The following is a 19,765-nucleotide window of genomic DNA, read 5'->3' as shown; positions in this document are numbered from 1 at the left end:
CCCAAGCAGTGCACAGCCGCAACGCTGTCACTCTACAGCAATGACACTGCTGTGTGACCCGTGGCACTGCCATCGCCATCACCCTGCTGGTGGTACTGCCGCGTCACTCCACAGAACGGCACAGGTGTGTCACCATGTAGCAGTGGCACTGCTGCGTCAATGCCCTGGAGCTGCCGTCCCCACATCACCCTACGGCAACGGCACAGCTGCATCACCCCGCGGCACCGCCACAACACCCGCCATCCCCGCCGTCACCCCACGGCACCGATAACCTCGGCCTCCCCACGCGCTGCCCCCTGGCCCCGCCCCCAGCGCCGTGACCCCGCCCCCTCGTGCTCTGGCCCCGCCCCCAATGTTCTCACCTCCGACAGCGTCACTTCCGGTCCCGCCCCCTCACGCTCCGTGATGCACTTCCTGCCGCCGCAGCGCGGTGCGGTGCCGCCGCCATGTCGGAGGACGGGCCGAGCCGCGCCGTGACGCTGAGCGAAGTGCAGCAGTTGGTGCGGCGCAAGGACGAGCTGGAGGCGCAGATCCGGGCCTGCTACCAGCTGCTGGAAGACGTGAGCGGGGCGCGGGGCCGGGCGCGGGGCTCGGGGCGCTGCCGGCGGTCTCACCGCGGCCTTTCTTCCCTCAGCAAAAGGGTGTGGGCATGGACGGGCCGCTGGTGGACGCCGAGGGCTTCCCCCGGGCCGACATCGACCTGTACCAAGTGCGCACCGCGCGGCACAGCATCGCCTGTGAGTGGGGCCGGACTGTTCGGCGTTGGCTGTGGGCGGGAAGCGGCGTGCGGGTCTCCTCGGGCTGCGAAGAGGGGCTCAGGAAGAACTTATCGCTGAAAGGAAGGTGTGGGGGGGGTCGGCCTTTGCTCTCGGGTGACAGCGGGAGGACGAGAGGCGACGGATTGGCATTGCGCCGGGGTGGAGGCAGGTTGGATACGTTTCCTCTCCCAAAGAGCAGCCCAGGGAGGTGGGGGGTTACGAGAGGTGTTGAAGAGCTGTGGGAACGTGGCACTGAGGGACGTGGGGAATGGGCTAGGTGGGTTGTGGTGGTCCGTGTTGGTCCTTTCCAGCCATAGCGGTGCTACGATTCTGCTTCTTGGTGAGCTTGGTGCCACCCGCAGGTCTGCAGAATGACCACAAGGCTCTGATGAAGCAGGTGGAGGAGGCTCTTCACCAGCTGCACGCCCGGGAGAAGGAGAAGCATGCCAGGGATGAGGCGGAGGCGCGGGCTGAGGCCATGAGCCAGAGCCTGCCGCCCGCCTTCGCCAAAGTCAATGCTGTGACTCCAGAGTCTCCTGCCAGCACCTCGGTACTTTGCTGGGGATGGCAGTGGGGAGGGCTTCTTTTGGACCTAGGGAGGGGAAATAGAGGATGCATTGCTTTTTTTCTCTGCTAACAAGCAGGAATAAGCTGTGAGATTCTGATTATTATTGTTATCCCACTCCCACTTTCTTCATTTTAAGTGTTTGTCAAATATTCAGTCACCTTCTCAACCAGTGTAGTTTTTCTTGAAAGCTCCCATGGAGGGAGCTGCCCACATGTGGCAGTGTCACTGGGTTGGGATCAGAAAGTGCATGCTGTCTGCTGTGTCATGGCACCACACAGCTCTTACATGGCCTTGACATTCATTGCAGCCTCAGTGTTTCTGTACTTGTAAAATAGGGCAGAGAAATGAGTACATACTTGTTTCTAAGGGAGAGGGTATATTTTTCAGTTGTCTGAATGCTGAGAAGGATGGTGTCCTAGCACAGCTTATGTGGCTGGAGGAAGTCTCCTGTGAGCAGGCAGTGTTACCTGTCATCAGAGAGCACAGATGCTCAGCTTCTTTCTGTCTGTCCAGGGCCTTCAGGTTGACGATGAGATTGTGGAGTTTGGTTCTGTCAATGTGCACAACTTCAAGAGCCTGCAGAACATTGCCACAGTAGTACAGCACAGTGAAGGGGTAAGTTTGCTTTTGCTGTAACTGCATTCTCTTACCTCTCCCAGTGAGCTACAGCATTTACTGTGGAATGGCCAGAGAAGCTGCCACAGCCATTGGGTACCTTATAATGGAAGTGAGAGAGCTCATCTTTCTTTTCTTTTTCATTTCTCCCAGAGACCTCTGAGTGTGACTGTGATCCGCAACGGCAAGAAAGTGCACCTGGGGCTGACTCCGAAGCGCTGGGCAGGGAAGGGCCTCCTGGGGTAGGCTGCCAGTCAGAGCAGAGGGGGCTCCTGCTAGCCCAAGACACTTCCTGCAGCAGAGCCAGCTGTGATGTGTCTCACTGGCAGGTTCCAGCTGAGAGCTGGGGCTGTCAGTTTAGTAGTCATATGGGATGATGACTTGTATCAAGTATGGGTATGGGGCTGAAGATCTCAATGGCTAGTTCCTCTAGTAGAGGAAACCAATGGGGAGGGTTGTGGTTGATAGATTCACAGTGTCAGATCATCTGAGCTTCTTTCAGAGCTGAAACAAATGTTTTCTTCTCCACTCTTCTTTTTCAGCTGCAATATCATTCCTTTGCAGAGATGACCACTGCTCAGAAGACAATAAAGACGAAGCTTGTGCCTGCTTTCTGGACTCTGATTTGATTTGAAAGCTTGCCTTATGATCTTTGTTTTTGCTGAAATGAGCGTTTCAGAGGCTGTGACCTCTGGGTGGCTGGGCTTGCAGAGTCTGAAGAGATTCTAATGGAGCAGGGCCTTAACACAGTTGGAATTGCACTGGTTTGTGAGGAGCAACTCGCAGAGTTGCAGGATGTGGTTTCTCATCTCTTGTGCCTTGCATCAGTTTGGAGTAAGGCTGGAGTGTAACTTAGATTTCACTTGATACAGATCTGGAAGAGCATAAAATGCTTTTATTTGGTGATAACGTGGCATTCCTTCTTTTTTTTTTTTTCCTCCTTGAAATTCCTCACTGAACATCTTGTAAAATAGGATTAAAAGTCCTGGAACAATTTTTTCTTTTTTTTAACTTAGATCACAGTGAAGAAACGTGCAAATCTGGTACTTTATCTTTCCCTTGTGACCATAGCTGTTGGAAGTCACTGAGTAAGATAGCATTTTTGGAATGCCTAATTATTTTAAGTTAACAAAATAAGCATTGGGGTTATAACTCTGTCTTCTATTGTATTGAAGTACTCCTACATTTTTTTTAATTTGCTGCAGTTGATTTTAGGATGTATAAACACTTCAGGGGGGGTTGGGGTGATTGTTCGTGTTTGAAGGTTGTTTCCAGTTGAACTTTGAAATACTCATCCCAATGAATAAAACTGAGTAATGTCTCTCTCCGTTCTTGTGGAAGTTGCTGTCTGGGGGCAGTAATTGTGGGCCATGTCAGGTGTGTTAAAAGCAGATCTGCAGAGGCATAAAAGCATTCTTCCATGACCTTCTGCAGCCAAAGATTTGTTTGGTGCAACAAAGCAGAATGTAGTTGTAAGCATGTGGATGAGTGGTGTACTGGCAGCTCTAATGTCAGATCAGCTGGAGCCTGGCCTTGGCCTTGTGTGCTCGAGGTAAGGTTACGTGTCTTCGTACCCCAGGTATGCAGCTGTTGCCTGAGCTGCAGGTGGATCTGGGTCTGCATGCTGGTCGGGAAGAACAGCTTCCAGGCGTGTGTGTGTGTGTGTGTGTGTGTGTGTGTTTCCCTATTGCTTGTGCAGTGAGGTTAATGGGTCATCCCAGCACAACAGAGTGAGCTAACTCCTGCTCTCAGGGGACTCATTCTCTTCTCACTGTGGAGCGTGACGCTGCAGTGACTTGACAAAGCTCTGTGGAGCTCTGTAGAAGTGCATGTCCTGGCTGTGCAATCTGGTCACTGTTCCCATTGGTGGTAGGACTGGATCAACTCCAGCAAGTAAAAAAACACAGTTCTGTTGCAAAGCCTCCCATCTTGCACTCAGTAAAAATGTTTTTTTGGGACTGCCCCTGTTTATTCACCACTGATTGTTTTCAGTCCACTTCCTTGGGTCAGAACTTTGTTCCTTAAGCCCGTAATTCCCCACTCACCCGATGCAGCAGGTTGGATGGAGCGCACGGCGGCTGCGCGGCAGCTCCTCAGGTTGCCGAGATGGTTTGTGCTGATAACAGAATTGCTTTCCTCTCCCAGCAGGGCACCGGGCTCGTGCTGGGCAGAAGGAAAAACAAATTAGATTTAGAAATTGTTATTATTTGAGCTTAATATCGTGTCTGAAATCGGCAGCTGGGAGAGCCTGGAGCTGATTAGAAGGCAGCAATGACTCGGGGTGGTGGCAGAGGGCTGCATCCCCGTGTGGGCATCATCCTGATGGAGTGCTTTGTGCAGAGAGTCAGTGCTGCCTCCGTAGGGCAGCTGGTGGGGATAAGAAGGACGTGGAACAGATGCAGAGTGGATGAGCCCCTCTCACAGCGCTTTCCAGTCTGTTGCTGGTTGCAGCCGTTGCCCGGGGAACAGCAGTTGGATGCAAACAGAAGCGTCAGGCGCAGGGAGAGCCTGATCAGAGCTGGGCAGCAGGGCTCTGCCTGCCTGCTGGTGCTCAGGAAAAGTGTTCCTGGGACTGAAAGGTTGCTCCGGGACCCATGGGACCCAGCATCCCGCGTGCCCTGTCCTCCTCCTGTGGCCAACTGGAGTAAAAACATTTTGGCGGCTTCTTGGACAGAGGCTGGAGGTGGGGATGGCTGGTTCAAGTGACACTGCACCGAAGGAGTCGTCCCCAGATGGACAGATGCATCGAGAGGCAGCAGTGCCACCCCAGCAGGTGAGGGCGAGCTGTGCCTGGTGCAGGGTGCCTGGACCCCGTCCCAGCGCTGGGACAGTTTGTCACCGGTGTCCCCTGGGGACACAGAATGGGGATCTCATGCTGCAGTGTCTCCCATTGCTTGGGGACGGGACCAAAAACAGCCCCATGGGTGTCATTTGGAGCTGCAAATTGCAGAGTTCAGGTGAATGGCAATTTCCATTCAGCTCCTCCCATTTCCCCTTCAGATATTAGGTGTTATTATTTGTTACTGTTCTGTAGGCTCAGCCCAGCTGTCAGTATTTGCTGAGCACTTGAGCTGCCTCTGAGTTATGTGTGTGATGTGATCCTGACCTTGGGCTGAATTAAATGTTACCTGACCTCACCTGGAACCATGGCTACAGCATCCATGCTAAGCTCACACCATGGAGAAAGCGAGGGGCCCTGTGGGAAGAAGCAGAAACTGATCTGGAGCCACAAGAGAAGGGACTCAGAGCAAGGGACGCCTCCTTGGATCCCCCCTGGGATGTTTAACTCATTTATGAGAGGCAGTGGGATTCTTCTGCTTTCATTTTTTAGCTGCTTACCAGTCAGCACATTTCAGCAGATCCCTTTTTGTCTCTCAGCCCCGTCCCATGACGGTCCCCTTTTTTCACTCCATTTTGCCATCATACCTTTATCCATCTGTAACTGGTGTGTAGGACATGGCAAGGGGAACAGCAAAAAGAGCAGCTTCAGGTCCAGGAGCAGCACGGACTCCAGCATCTCTCCGTTCCCAGGACTCCATGGCTGCTGTCCAGGAAGATGGATCTCTGGGAAATGCTGCAGCAGCTGCACCTCAGAGGGCTCCTGGTGAGCTGGAGGAGTGCAGCAATGCTCCCAGCCATGTGTGGGGTGCGCAGCCTGGCCTGCTATTCCAGGGAGAGAAGCAGAGCTGCCACCCTCTCGTGAGTATTACTGGCCAGGAGAGCAGCCCTGGGACACCCTGCTCTGCCCCGTTACCCCGGGGATTTGGAGCAGTCTTTCCCCTACTACTAAGAACCTCTTCTCCCCACAGAGCCTGTCCTGGGCACTGGGTTACAACAGCAGCCTGGCTGTGCATAGCATCGAAGATGGGATGCTGCTGTATGTCTGTGCCCACACAGCGGTCATCCACGATGTCCTTGGCAGCAGGCAGTACCACCTGCAGGTCTGCAGGCCTCTTCTATCCCTGAATGCCTTTTTTCCATCCCTGGGCCTGGTGGGGTGGCCACGAAGGTGGCTTGGGGCTGCTCAAAGTGGGGCCAGGAGGAGGAAAATGGAAGACTCTCGGATGGGAAGATGGGAAATTCCTCCAGCTGAACAGCTCTGGAGCTCCCAGGTGCTTCTCTCCTCCTTCCCAGGGTCACGTAAATGCCATCTCATGCCTGTGTGTCAGTGAGGACAGGCGCTGGGTTGCCACTGCTGACCAAGGTCCAGACCCTTTGATCATCATATGGGATGCCTTTTCTGGGTGAGCCTCCATGCAAACCTTCCGTCTCCTTCATAGGGACAACACTGTCTGTTTAACATCCCATTCCAGCAGACACCCTCCTGTCTACACAATCTGCCAGGAGCCCATGATGGTTTTTCCACACAGGATCCCTGTGCGCACCATCTTTGACAGCCATGCAGGCGGTGGGATCTGCGCTATTGCCATCTCCCAGGATGCAAGGTGTTTGGTTACCATCAGTGCTGGCATGGTGCAGGTGAGGATATTTCCTCTTTGTGTTTCCTTTTTCAAGGTTTTTCTTGTGGGTCTGTCGAGATCTTTCTTGCTAAGCCGTTGGGGGATAGATTGGGACTTCATTAAAAGGAATGCTGCAGAGCTGAGAGAAGGTCTGAAATTGGGATGAAAACTGACTCTGCTGTACTCATGTTCAGGCAGTTCCTCACGCTGTTTCCTGAAATTAAGCCATCCAGCCATGCTCCAGCCTTTTTAGCCCCTCATGCTCTGCAGCTGGAGGGGTTGGGGCTTTACTCAGCCAAGCTGGAAATTCTCAGGAGGCCACAAGCATCTCCTGGTTTCTCCCCATGCCAGAGGGTCTGTGTGTGGAGGTGGACATATCCTGATGAGAGCCCCGTGTGTGACGTGGAGCTGAGCCCTGAGTTTGGCTTCCAGGTGAGGAAGCCACACTTTGCTCAGTGAAAGAATAAGCAGCAAATGTCACTGCTTGCTATTAACGTGACTCTCACCCTTTGATTACAGGATTTTGTCATTTTTAATCCCCAAAATCCTTGTGAGTTTGTCAGCAACAGCAAAACCCAAGTGATATTTTATCTGTGGGTGAGTAGGACCACAAAAAGTTCATCTCCTGGTACCTGATGTGCTCCCTACCTCTCCCACTCATGCTGCCATGGGTGTTTGGGTGCCTCTGGTGGTCACAGCTTCTGGGAGAGGAGCAGGGGTGGGGAGATGCATTTCCATGGGCTCTGAGAGGTTAGAGAAGGTAAATGTCTTTGTGTGGATACATGCTCTGCTCTCTCCGCAGGGCGATGCTGGTTTGCAGTACAGCACTCCTTCTTTGACCAAGCAGGTGAGTGCACGGGGAGCCACAGGGACCCGCAGCAGCCCTGTCCCTTCCTGTCCCCCTGTGCCAAAGTGGTGGCCGTGTCCCCAGTCTGTCCCCTGGGTTTCCTAAGGGGACAAGAAAGATTGCCCAAGATAAGGCCAGGAGTGGCATCTCCCACATACATCATTCTATCACAGAATGGGTTGGGCTGGGAGAGAAGCTCAAAGCCCATCCAGCTCCAACTCCTGCCGTGGGCAGTGTTGCCAGCCACCAATCTGGTTGCCCATGGCCCCATTCAGCCTGGCCTTCTGGGGCTCTACTCCCAGTGGCCATGTGCTGGCGATGGTCCCACCATGAGGCAGGGAGGGAATGTCACATGGAGGAACCAGACGGGAGCACCAGCACCCAGCACTGACCCACCACTGCTCTCCTGACAGACCTTTGGCAGTGCAGCGGGGCACTTCACCCAGTCAGCTTTCCATTTCAACGCCACGCAGGTGCTGACGGGCACCTCGGCTGGGAAGGTGGTGGTGTGGGATGTGGAGAGAAAGCGGGAGCTGGACAAGGAACCGCAGGGCAGGGTGCATGGCATGAAGGCCACCAAGCTGGTGCCGATGCAGGAAGAAAGCCTGACAGCGCTGATGGTGTTGGAGAGGTAAGGAGATGACGTCGGCCTCCGGGGCTCTGCCGGCAGAGGGAGCAGACGGTCTCCGAGCAGCTCGGGATGGGGCGCAGCGCTTCTGTGCGTCTCGTGCTTTTGGGCAGAGAAAGGGCAAAAGGGAAGAGATCTTCCTCGACTTAGCGAGTTCCCTGTTTCGACTAAATCTTTCCAGGATATTCTGATGGCTTCATCACACTGTGCTCCTCACGGTCAGTTTTTATCTTTTCCATGGGTTGCACTGGTGGAACAGTGCCAGAACAGGATGGACCTGAGCCATTTGGAGCACAAATTCTCCCACCCCATAACACTGTGCTTCCTTCCTTCCAGCTGCATAGTGACAGGGGATGTGAGAGGCCAGGTGAAGTTCTACAATGGGCACCTGCAGCTCCTGGCCTGCTATGACCACAGTGGTACGGGTCCCATTCGGTCCATCTCCTTCTCCAGAGCTCCTCCAGATTCTCCAGCTGCCCCTTCTACCAGCAGCCACCCCTTCGCTGCTAGGTGAGCATCCCTGTGTAAATGCAGCTCTTCTGCATCCTCCAGCACTGGTCACAAAGTGTCCCCAGCACATCCCCGGCTATGAACTGGGTGCCACGTCTCAGTGCTGGAGAAGTGTTAATGCTGGCATGGGGACAGCTAGCTGGGCATGGAGCCGAGCAGCTTGTCACGCAGCTGGTACACCACACAGGGCTAATGCTGAGCCCATGGCTCCCACCGAGCCCCTTAATCCCCTGCTTAACCCTCCCCCAGGTGGCTATTTCCAGTTGTATTTTGTCACTGCTGGGTGAGATAATCCAGGTGGTGGTGAGGAGAATGCACGGCCTGGGGGCTTGGGGCAGCAGCACCACAGGGTGCCTGAGGAGCTCTGCGAAGTCTGCAAACCAGATGCTGTGTTGTGGGGCTGCAAACCACATGTCTGTCAGTCCTGCCTGAAGTTCTGCTGGCAGCATTTATCTGTAGCTGCTCGTTTTTCCAAAGAGCCATGTGGGACAGGTTTCTCTCTAAGGTGGAGCCCTGGGAGGTGTCTGTTATCCCACACCAGTTATTGCTGTAGCCTCAGGTATGTCACCATGCCCCAGTTCCTGGGTTCACCCCCGATCTTCTATCAGAATCCAGGCTTCATCCCTGGGTGTGCTGATGGCAGTATGCATTTATTCTGTTGTACACGTGGTCATTTAGACGCCTGCTTTGCCCACTGCCAGTCATACAGGATCATCATCACCATGCTGCAGCTGGGAGGGCTGAATGCACAACTGCAGGCTGCTGTCCACATCACAGCTCCTACGCTGTCCCCTGTCCTCCTCCATGATATCATGGCCAGCTCAGAGACCCTACCTATTGTGACATGTGACAGGACTATTCAGGGAGCCCTCAATCTCTCATTTGTCCATCTCACACATCAACAAGCCTCAAATGGCAAAAGCTGACCAGATGTTGTTCTTCTGCCTTGCATACCCCAGTAGAAAAGGGAGCTCCAGTGTCTTCTGCTGGAGACTTCTCAGGTCGTGAACACAAAGTGCCACCTGTCTTCCAGGTCAAGAATTCTTTGCATATTTTGTATTAGAACATATCACGACTGTCCAGCTAAGTTGCCAAGAAGAGGCTATGTAACATTGCTCAGAGGGATATGAGCCAGCTAGTCTGATTCATCTAATTCTGTTTTTCTCACACCAAACAGGAACTTTATCCTTTCAACCTCTGATGCAACAGTGCTCCGTGTTGCGACAGATGGGACAGACTTTGAAAAAGTCATGAAAGAGGCCAAGAAAGCAGTGACGGCCATTGCATGCCATCCTCAACAGCCACGGCTTGCCATGGGCAGTCACTGCGGGCTGCTGAAGGTGTGGGACTACCAGCAGCCCCAGCTCCTCATGAGCAGGATATTCCCCAGTGCTGGAGTGCAGTGCCTGTCCTATGATCCTGCAGGTATCTTGGAGCTGTGACGTCCCGAAGTACCAAGCATGGAGGTGGGAGCGCATTGGGATTTCAGCTTTCTGCTGGGCTTTGCAGGCTCCTTCCTGGCCGCCGGTTTCACCGATGGGAGTGTGCATGTCCTCGATGCCATTTCCCTGCTGTCCTGCTGTGAGGTGTTCAGGTTCTCGCGGGGCCCCATAACTCACATCCAGTTCTCCCATAACTCCGAGTACCTCGCAACTGCTGTAAGCTTGCTCACTCCTTCCTGAGGTGTACATGTGTATGTGCTGTTCCTGGTGCAGCCCTAGGAGCTGGGAAACGCCACGGGCTCGTGCTGCACTGACTTCTGCACTCTCGTTCCAGGATGAAAAATATGCAGTGACCGTTTACAAAAGGGTTCTGCAAAATGAGCGTAGGTGCTGGGAACACCTGGCAGGGCTGCACTCCCACTACAAGCCCATCCGGAGCATCCTGTTTGGGATCCACCTGGACGGCAGTGAGCCCCGGCTGCTGAGCCTTGGGGAGGACAGGCAGCTGGTACAGCTGTGGGAGGACAGCACTGGGGCTTTGGGCTTGAGGTGGGGCTGGAGGAGAGTGTGGAGGGACACTCAGCCTGTGACTCTGCAGCTTCCCACCAGTTCCAGTTGTTTGTCAGCCTGGCAAACTGGGGCAGATCTGTAGTTGGGATGATCTGGGTTTCAGAGTGTTCACCCTCAGCAGCTGCTCCTTGTGGTTAATCCATCAGGTCCACTGTGATGGCAGGTCACTGTGCTTCCTGGTCTTTTCCCCCAGATTGAATATGACCTGAGCAGCAGCAGTAAGGACCAGCTGGTGGTCCTGCACAGACATCGTGTAGAGCAGGCTGCAGTGCCCCTCTGCTTGGCCTGGTATCCACATTTCAGCACCGAGTCCTTCATCCTCACGGCTAACAGCTGCTACAAAATGAAGCTCTACAATGCAACGACCAAAATGTGCAGGTAGAGAGCCTTCCTTCTCAGCACATCATGGCTGCAAGTCACCTCAGTCTGCCCATGGACTTGGGATGCAGCAGTCGGACACAAGATGGTATGATAGGAGCCCACAGAAGCAGCAAAGAATGATCTCTGAGCACTACATTTCTCTCTTAGCTCTGATGTGGTCCCCTCTAGACAGGGATCATGTCCTGTCCTGGTGTTACAAAACCCCACACCTTCCCTCATCCACCCATCCTGGTGCACCACAGACATTCAGACATGGGAAAATAGGTTGTGAGAATGGGTGACAATGTTGTTTGCCTTTAGAAAGACTCTTCTGGGACCAACCTATGGCTCGCCGTTGGAGAAGATGCAAATCCTCCCCAAGAGTGCTGCACAGCCCCAGAAACACTACCTGGCATACATTACCAAGGACAAGGTGTGGGGCACCAACATTCTGCCATCTGTGTATTTGTGGAGCATTTTGGGCTTGGCTGGGGGGCTGAAGGAAACCTGCCCTTGTAGGGACCAGAGAAGCGAACACTTGCAGGATGGAGGCATTTAGAAACTCCTTCCTTTAGACAAGGCTGCTCACTGAGGGCACGGTATTGGTTCAGCCTTCCTGAGCAGCCCCTGCCCTCACCATCTGCTTTTCCCATACAGGTGGGCCTGCAGATTCTGCCCATTGATGGCAACCCCCACAAGTCCTCAGCTTTCATTTGCCACCCAGATGGTGCCTCTGACCTGGCCATCTCCTACGATGGGCGCTACATCTTTACGGCTGGGGGGAGTGACCGCACTGTTCTAAAGTGGGAGGTGAACCTGAAGTGAGTACCACAGAATGGAGAAGGGAGCCTGGGAGTGGCTTTCCACAGCTGCTTCACGCAGCCAGCAGTCAATGGGGAGCTGACCTAGCTGCTAGTGGCTGTTGTCAGTGACTGAGCGCCTACAAAATACTGCGGTCTGGGAAATGCCAAATGCCAAGATGTGGAGGGTTGTCTGGTCCTTGTGAGAGCCTGGCTGCTGTGATGGGGATTGCCTGGGGTAGAAGATCAGGAGGGAGCATATGGTACAACAAGTCTGCTCTCCAAATGGGAGAGGCCAGCATTTGTGAGGAAATCCCTGCTGCATTTGAAGGCTGGATTTAGCACAAGCCACTGTAATCCTATAAAGCTTTGCTTACATGAGTAAGAGGACTGCAGAAAATGGAGTGGCTGAGGTGCCCTGGGCTCTGGTCCATGATGCCAGGACATGGGCTTCTGTTGCTTGCCTTGTCAAGGAGACCAGTTGCCTGATGGGTGTGCATTTGAGAAGGGAGCAGCAGCAGCCAGTGACCTAAGAACAGCTGTGGTCTGCTATTTTTGCCTTTGGGGTGCACTGACCCTCTGAAATGCCTTTCATCTTCCAATGAGGAAGGCTCCGCTGCTAAGCACAGGGTGGTCCCAAATAAGATGCTTCCTGCAGGTGCTGCTCGCAGAGCTGAAGGTTGCAGAGCTCACTCACCTCTACACACCACAACAGTGAGACCTGGCTGCGAAGGCACCAGGCTTATTTATTTTCTTTTCCACTTTGTGTGGCTTAAGCAGTCGGGGGTCAGAATAAGCGACGTTTTAAGGAAGGCAGTGGAATATAAACGATCCTTCTTTATAATGGTTGGCCAGAGTCCAGGCAACATTGAATTTCTGTGTAATTTGTTTTTGGAGCGGACGTCTTGATGAGCTAATTATCATTTTATTGCTGCTCCTGGCATCTTGTGCATCTCCACTGTGTTTAATACCCAAATAACTTAATTATGAAAAAAGCATGAAGCTAGCAAAAGCTGAAGCAGCACTATGGAGCTGTGCATCAGAACTGCAGCCCTGCTGCCAGCACTCGGGCTGCTTTGGCTTAATATGTGCAGCACCTGTGGCACCATCACTCGCTCTTGTACTGAGTTATGGGGGAAGAATGTGTCAGACCAAGGAGTGGGGAGCTTGGCTTCGTGTGGTTTCTTGCAAGCACCAAGCCCCAGTGCTCCGCATGCTCAAAATGCTGATCCAGCCAATTCATCTCCCTCAGTGTCTCTATAAGGAAGCAGGAAAGCAGAGTGCCAGATACCCAGCTCAAGTCCATGGAAAGGCTGCTGGCTCCCCGCCCTGTGCTCATTCCACTAAACAAGAGGACCATTCAGCAGTAGTTAATTCCCACACTGTGCTATTGTATGTAAAACCTGGGTATGAAATATGCTGTAGAAGTGCAGGCTGGTGATAAAATTGCACGTGGTTCAAAGCAGTGCCTCCCCTTCCTGCGTCCTGCAGCCTGGGGATTTTATTTATTTATTGAAAGTGTCTCCAAACAATGACTAGAAAGGGAAATGAGAATTCTCTCCCCGTGTGAACCCTTCCTGCACCGCCTTCTCTCTGTGCCAGTGCCTTGGAAGCTGCTGCATCCCTGGGTGGGGAGGACCTGGTCCCGTTCTACAGACTGCTGGAGGGCGGCCAGGACGGTGAATTCTTCAGGGTAATTGCGCTCAGTGTGATCTCCGTGCTGCAACATCTGGTTGGAGTTTAAGATTCATTTATACAGGCCTGACATTTCTTTATTTTTTGTCCAGATTGCCTTTAACAGCGGTCTCATTGATATGACTGTTAGTAAATCCTAAATGAAGCCTTATCTTCCTCGCCTGTTGGTAGCTGAACTTTACAGTATCTCGTTTGAATCCCTCGCAGGAGCTGGAAGACTATTTCTACTATGTGCAGCTGCGCAGCCATGGCATTGATATGCTGGAGAGCAGGCAGGTGTCAACGTACATTCCCTTGGAGGAAATTCCTTCTGTAATGAGAGCAATGGGCTTTTATCCATCCGAGGAAGAGGTCAGTCCTTTGTTTTTATGGTTGTGCTTAAATTTAAAACAAAACAGAACAAAAAACACATACACAAAAAAAAACTCAAAAAATGAGAATGATTGCATTTCAGATTGGGCACTAGGATGAAATCGTTCACCCAAAGGGCTGCCAGGCACTGGCATGGGCTGCCCAGGGAGGCAGTGGGGTTGCTGTCCCTGGAGCTGCTCAGGAAATGTGGAGATGTGGCACTGAGGGACATGGCTACTGGGCATAAAGGACATGGATTTGGGTTGGACTTGGTGATCTTGGTGGTCTTTTCCAACCTTAATGATTCTTTGACTTACCAAGTGCCCTAGGGCCAGATTCAGATGTTAGGCATATTGGATGGCTCCAGGGAACATCCACTATGCTTTGCTCCCTCTGTGACTTTCAGGAGTGTTTGAACTTGTTCACTTCTTGTTGGGCTGTGCACTGAGACTGTGGCTATTAGGAGTACCACCAGGTCAGGTCTGAATCCTCCATGCAGTACACTGCGGGTAGAAGCACTCAGTTCTGTGATTCTGGGTGTTGACAGAGCATCTTTTTCTTGTTCTGTCTTGGGTTGCTCAAAGAATAATTTTAGATGGAGCCAGCAGCCTTTATTCCCATGGAACTTAAAGCTTTTTCATAACTGATAACTGCAGACGCTCTCTCTGAGCTTGCCTTTCAGGCTGCAGCAGTGGAGCTTCCTATCAAACATTTCTCAAAAGCTTTTCAGCCTCAGATTTTACAGCAGGCAAAGACAAGCAATTTAATAAGGGTTCTGCTGCTTCTCTCTTTGTAGCTGTTTCTACGAGGCTGTTTGCATTGTATACAGACCTAATTTGTAGTGTTACAACCTGGCAAAAGGGCAATTAAAGCACATATGAAAAAAAAATAATTGCTGAATCTGAAGTAAGGAGATTTAAACAAGCTCCTCGAGCCCCCTACAATGTACAAGGGGTTCCTGGGGGAAGCAGCACATCGCTGTGTTCCTCCCTCCTCCCCCCCCCCAACTCCCCAGGGATGTTCTTCCAAGCTGGAACTGCTTTGTCCTTGTGTCAGGCTGTGGTGTCATTCCCGTGCAGTTTGTTTGAACTTCTCCTTGGCTCATTGCATTTTTTGCCTCCTGGGGACAGAGAATAGGTATTCCTCTGGGAAATGTCTCTGGAGGAATGGCTGTTAGCCCTCCACTCAAATCAAAACCACAACACTATTTCAGGAATGGAAATAAGTGCTAAACTGCTGCTGAGTGTAGGCAACTGACAATCTGCTTTCCAAAGCAGGCAGGACAGCATTAAAATACAGAAAGTCTGTCTCTCTCTGGAGTGTTTTAATAAAGGAAAAACAGAAGGGAGAAAAAAGCAGCTTGGACTGAGTAGCGAGGCTTTTGGGAATTGGTGTTTTTCCTTTGTAGTTCAGTGGGGCTGATATAAAACCTAATCCCAGATCAGCTAGAGCTGACTCAAATTGGCTATTCTCACCTGGCACGGTGTTTGCTGCAGGAAAAAAAAAGAAAGCTGAGATTTCACTCTTCCCTGGGCTTCATTCAGTGGAAAAACTTGTGACAAGAGGACAAAGGCCCAAGGCTGAACACAAAGTTCTCCCCAGGGAAGTCTTGCATCAGCTTCCCCTCCTGGGGCAACACGTTCAGTGCACACTGGCATGGGAAACTGATTGTGTTTGTGTGAGGGGCTGCTCCATTGGGCATGAGCACATGGAGGACACTGAGCAGAAGCCCTAAGGAAAACCACAGGCTCTAAGCACGGCTGGTCACCAAGAGCAGAGCAAAAGACCCAGCTGCTCCTGTCAAGGCGGGTACAATAAGGGGGCACAATCGCCGGTACCCCCAGGGGTGTGTGGTTGCCCTCTGCAGCCTGCTTAGGTCAGGACTCCATGCACAGTCTTCTCTGGTGGGCTGGTGAATTTACCGCCCTGTGGTTTGCTGCCTGCGGTCCCCAGAGTGCAGGCACAGCTGCAGCAAGGGTACGGGTGACAGCTGCGAAGTCACGGGGTGCTCTCATCGCTCAGTCCCTGGGGAAGGTTTCTTCCCCATCTCACATTAGTAACATGTAACAACCAGGGCAAAATGCTTTTCTGAAAGGGACAGAGACAGGCCAGAATTCTGCAGGAATTACGCTGTTGCATTATCGCAGTTTTGAGCAGAAAGATCTCACTGACCCTTGCTTCATTCTAGAATAACTCACTGGCAACACTGAGGACAATCAGACACACACTAATAGAGGAAATCCAAACTAACTACATATTTGCTACCGCCATCTTTAGCTAAGGTCATAAGAACGAGCACATAACCGTTCGTCATGTCCACCCTCAGCTGCTGAGCTGATCGCTGGGCTGTGGCTGTGACACCTGCAATGCACACAGCCGTGGTACACTGCCATTTGTGGCACTGGGAACTGGCCCGATGCCCTTCAACAAGCACATGCGTAACAGTCTTTCTCGCCTTCATTTTCAGATCGAAGAAATGATAAATGAAGTAAAATTCAGTGAGTTTGTGGATACCGGAGAACAAGTGACAAAAATCAATTTAAGGGATTTTATCAAACTTTATATAAATCATCGGCCCGCATTTGGCTTGTCAATGAAAACAGTACAACAAGCATTTCAGGTCCTTGGTTATGAGAATGAGAATGGCGACAAAGTTATTGACAGAGGAGACTTGCTGTCACTCCTACAGTGCAGGGGTGAGTTATTTCTTTTCTGATATTAGTTTTACGCTTGCTTGTTCAGTCTTCAATTTCAGAATATATTCACTGCAGCAAAAAATTAATGTGAAACTACAGCTCGGTAACCAGGGCAGGCATGGGGAGCCACCCGCCTTAGGATTTTAAATTGAATGATCACGCCTGTTGTCTCAGCTGTACTTCTCTTGCCGCTCTGGAAATCTCTGCTGGCCTGAAGGATCTCATCTGTCAAATGATGAGCACGGATCTTGGCAGATCATATCTTCCTCTAGTATACCCCTATCCAAATTAGCATCATCTTCACCAGTCACGTAGGCCCCAGAAAGGTTACAGAAAGCTGGGATGAAAATGGTCAGCCTTGGGCTGAAATCTGAAAAGATGCATTGGTTTAATTCAGCTGAATCAGAAAGAATGGCACGAGTATACATATAAACGTACTTATAGCCAATGCCAGAGTGATAGATCATGTAGTCCTAATGGCATGCTCCAGCTGTCAAAAAAGAGAGATTTTGGTGAAGCTGAACACTAAAATGGGTAAAGGGAAGTGCTTCTTTTACTCAGTACATCACCTGGTAATACTTACAACAAGGATCTGTGTAAACCAAGGACTGAAGCTTGTGGGAAAGGTTAGTTATTTATATGGATGGTGTGAACATCCATAAATAGATAATTAGATAGGATAGAACAGTTTCATAACAGATCTATAACCTCATGCTTGAGGACACAAGCCAGCCACTAGCTGGGAACAAACACTGTGCTCAGATCTCCCAGGATATTAGATTATGACTTTCCTGCTCAGGCTTTTTCCTCCTCTGTGCAGAAATGTCTGCTGGCATAGGCACAGGTCTACATGGTCCATGTTTTGTCCTGGGCCACAGATTCTTCATTGGAAACAGGAGCTCAGGCTCCTGCAAGCACAAAGTAGCCTCAAGATCTGTATGCATCAGAGTTTCTCCATTTAATAGATACTTTTGCCCCAAATCCACACAAGACACAAGAACCATTTTCCTTGGAATTGGTATTTTCCAGTGATCGCGTGTGTCAGTTGGTGACATGGTCCATGACTTAGGAAAACCTAATCTTCCAAACTACCTATTTTGTTTGTTCACAGTTCTTGCAGTTTTTGTGCTGATGACACCGTAACCCAAGGGGCTGCTTTTGTTTTAATGCATACAGGAGAGCATATGATGGAGGATGAGCTGGCACTGTGTCTGTCTGCCCTGCTGGGTACGCATCCAATGGGAGGAAGATCTGACCTGGATGTACGTGATCCCTCAGGTATGAGATCAGCATTCTGCAGTGCACAGAGGCAGGACTGATTCAATTCCCAAACAAAATGATTTAAATTGCAAGGCCATTACCCTGTTAGGCCAAGAGTTGTCAAAAACACTCAGGATTGCAAGAACAGATATAGACCCATATGTTGTGCTTCATCCATGCAACAGTTGTATGGGTGTAGCTAAAAATAAATGAACAACAAAATGTAACTGGAACCTGACAGGGTAACATTGCTGTTTATCTGCTGGATTGAAAACGGAATTGCAAACGCACAGTGGAAGGTTTACACGGCAAAGGCAAAAAGAAATTCTACCGCATGCAAATTACAGCATTGATTTCACCCAAGCAGCAGTACACATTGTAACAGAATGACCACATTTGTGTACCTTTCATGTGCTAGCCTACACCAGCCTAGAGGAGCCCTTACACTGCACACACACAGTGCAGCCCCTGCATGCCTTTGGGATCACAGGATCTCATCAGACAATGGAGTACAGTAGCTGTCTTCAGTCCCTTGACTCTTCTGAGGTGTTGGTATCCACTGCAAAGTGAGACAGCCCACAGACTTGACAGTGTTTCCCTGATAATGTGTGATGTACTAAGCTAGTAAAGCAGTACTTCGTGATTACTGCATACATTGCTAAAAGCATTCAATTCACTTATTGCTACTTATAAGTTTTGTTGTTCTGGAATGCCATTTTTACACCGCTCTCGTGTGTCTCATGTTGTTGTCATTACTGCTTTCCAGGTGCAGCAGCTTTGATGGAAGAAGAAATTCCAGAGCAAATCACAGCAGAGAGATTCACTGCCGGCATTCTTGGCCTATCCATTGCTGATCCAGAAAAAAGAACAGTAAACTGAGATGGATAATTCATCTGTGAAGACTCAGAACTGTAGCTGCCACTGTTTTCTACTCTTTCTACTTTCCAAACTCCTCATGTACCTGTGAAATATATATTATATGCTTATTAAAAACTGTTGCATAGCTTCAGATTATTCAAACTGCAGGCTAACCCCCTGTTTAGCACATGGCACAAGCCTATGGGAGCAAATCTATTTCCCAGTTGTACGTGTTCCTAATACTGCACCCTCTGTTCTGCCACAGCAGAAGGTTTTCATTTGGAAATATCTTTAGAAGCATTTCTGCTGCCAGGGCATGGCCCACACTTCCAGTGCCCCCTTCCACAGAACTGGCTGAAACGTGGCCTGGGTAAACAAGTTGCTTTCCAGAAAGGATCTTTGCAGAAAGCTGCATGAAAGCTCCGTTTCTAAAGACCTCTACCTGAGTTCACTGAGCCTTTGGAGAACATGGGTTTGTAGAGCATGGCACAGTGATCGGTACACTGTCTTTTTGCATGGGTCACCCCTACCCCCAGCTAGAGCCTTCTTAGTATTCTTTTCAGGTGGGCTTTATACCAGATGCAGTCTGTTTCCATTATGCAAAGGGGGTATTTATTTGTGAAACCCGACAGCAAAAAGAACTATACAGAAGTATTGACTATATACACTGGTAAATGTTCTGTGCAAAATGCTAGGATAGGTATGAACAGATTTGTAACTATGTGGACAAAGTTGCCAGCAAGAACACTGTGATATACATTCAAACCAGTTTTCTATTTTGGCCTTTAAAACTTTGTTTTCCTTTCTGCAGCAGCTCCAATTAGCAGCGTAATACCAATGGGACAGCATCTTACGGTGTTTGTATAAACAGCATAATGAGGCTGACACAAGTTGCCGTGGAAAGATCAGTGAAGTGCTGTTGAACACGCTTCCTTCTTTACATCATCCTCAGCATCAATTTGAATAATAATGCGGGCCCTCCAGAAGCGTTCCTCTCAGTGGCAATGTTTTTTAAACAGAGATCGCTGCTCTGTGCTCTGGAAGCGTCTGTGGTCGTGCAATTAGCACGGTGAGGTGTGTGCTGGTTTATGAGGAGGTCCAGCAGCACGGTGCTCGGTACCGGGGGTCTGAGATGCGCATCTGTGTCAGGAGGAGAGGTCGTGTGGGGGAGCAGCTGAAGGTCGTGGCTTTGCTCGGTGTGGAGGGGGCCGAGGGGAGGCTGAGGGGAGGCTGCGTGGCGGCCTGTGGCTCCTCATAGAGGAGCAGAGCGGCAGGTGTTCGGCTCCATCTGGGGACCGACGACCCAACCTGAGGTAACAGCGCGGGGAGGGCGGCTATCGGGAAAAG

At 50.9% G+C, this 19,765-nt stretch overlaps 2 protein-coding genes across 2 annotated transcripts; both read left to right on the top strand.

Moving 5' to 3' along the window:
- Nucleotides 1–426: 426 nt before the first annotated feature.
- On the top strand, nt 427–3,268 carry PSMD9 (proteasome 26S subunit, non-ATPase 9). The gene is made up of 6 exons (XM_042865748.1): nt 427–560; nt 635–737; nt 1,121–1,308; nt 1,840–1,941; nt 2,095–2,183; nt 2,484–3,268. Exons 1-6 carry the CDS (start codon nt 447–449, stop codon nt 2,509–2,511), a joined length of 624 nt encoding a protein of 207 aa, XP_042721682.1. The 5' UTR covers nt 427–446; the 3' UTR covers nt 2,512–3,268.
- A 1,337-nt stretch (nt 3,269–4,605) lies between these two features.
- Nucleotides 4,606–18,537, top strand: CFAP251 (cilia and flagella associated protein 251). The gene is made up of 21 exons (XM_042865817.1): nt 4,606–4,714; nt 5,473–5,640; nt 5,751–5,882; nt 6,076–6,185; nt 6,312–6,420; nt 6,753–6,833; nt 6,921–6,998; nt 7,204–7,248; nt 7,662–7,879; nt 8,213–8,386; nt 9,564–9,811; nt 9,896–10,044; nt 10,163–10,336; nt 10,592–10,776; nt 11,080–11,191; nt 11,416–11,579; nt 13,161–13,251; nt 13,461–13,604; nt 16,072–16,300; nt 17,477–17,578; nt 18,327–18,537. The coding sequence occupies exons 1-21, from the start codon at nt 4,631–4,633 to the stop codon at nt 18,437–18,439; spliced, it is 2,910 nt and encodes a 969-aa protein (XP_042721751.1). The 5' UTR covers nt 4,606–4,630; the 3' UTR covers nt 18,440–18,537.
- The last annotated feature ends 1,228 nt before the right edge of the window (nt 18,538–19,765 follow it).

Source organism: Lagopus leucura, unplaced genomic scaffold (genome assembly GCF_019238085.1).
Source record: "Lagopus leucura isolate 7727_CA_CO unplaced genomic scaffold, USGS_WTPT01 Super-Scaffold_806, whole genome shotgun sequence".
Lineage (NCBI taxonomy): Eukaryota > Metazoa > Chordata > Aves > Galliformes > Phasianidae > Lagopus > Lagopus leucura.
This window is presented reverse-complemented; position numbering and strand designations above follow the sequence as displayed.

What these genes read in the sequence shown, in the direction of transcription:
- PSMD9 (XM_042865748.1), top strand. Translation starts at nt 447, where the DNA reads ATGTCGGAGGACGGGCCGAGCCGCGCCGTGACGCTGAGCGAAGTGCAG. An exon ending in CGCGCGGCACAGCATCGCCT is followed by an intron (nt 738 to 1,120) that starts GTGAGTGGGGCC and finishes TGCCACCCGCAG; the next exon opens with GTCTGCAGAATGACCACAAG. An exon ending in GCAGGGAAGGGCCTCCTGGG is followed by an intron (nt 2,184 to 2,483) that starts GTAGGCTGCCAG and finishes CTTCTTTTTCAG; the next exon opens with CTGCAATATCATTCCTTTGC.
- CFAP251 (XM_042865817.1), top strand. Translation starts at nt 4,631, where the DNA reads ATGGCTGGTTCAAGTGACACTGCACCGAAGGAGTCGTCCCCAGATGGA. An exon ending in TTTATCCATCCGAGGAAGAG is followed by an intron (nt 13,605 to 16,071) that starts GTCAGTCCTTTG and finishes CTTCATTTTCAG; the next exon opens with ATCGAAGAAATGATAAATGA. An exon ending in GGATGTACGTGATCCCTCAG is followed by an intron (nt 17,579 to 18,326) that starts GTATGAGATCAG and finishes ACTGCTTTCCAG; the next exon opens with GTGCAGCAGCTTTGATGGAA.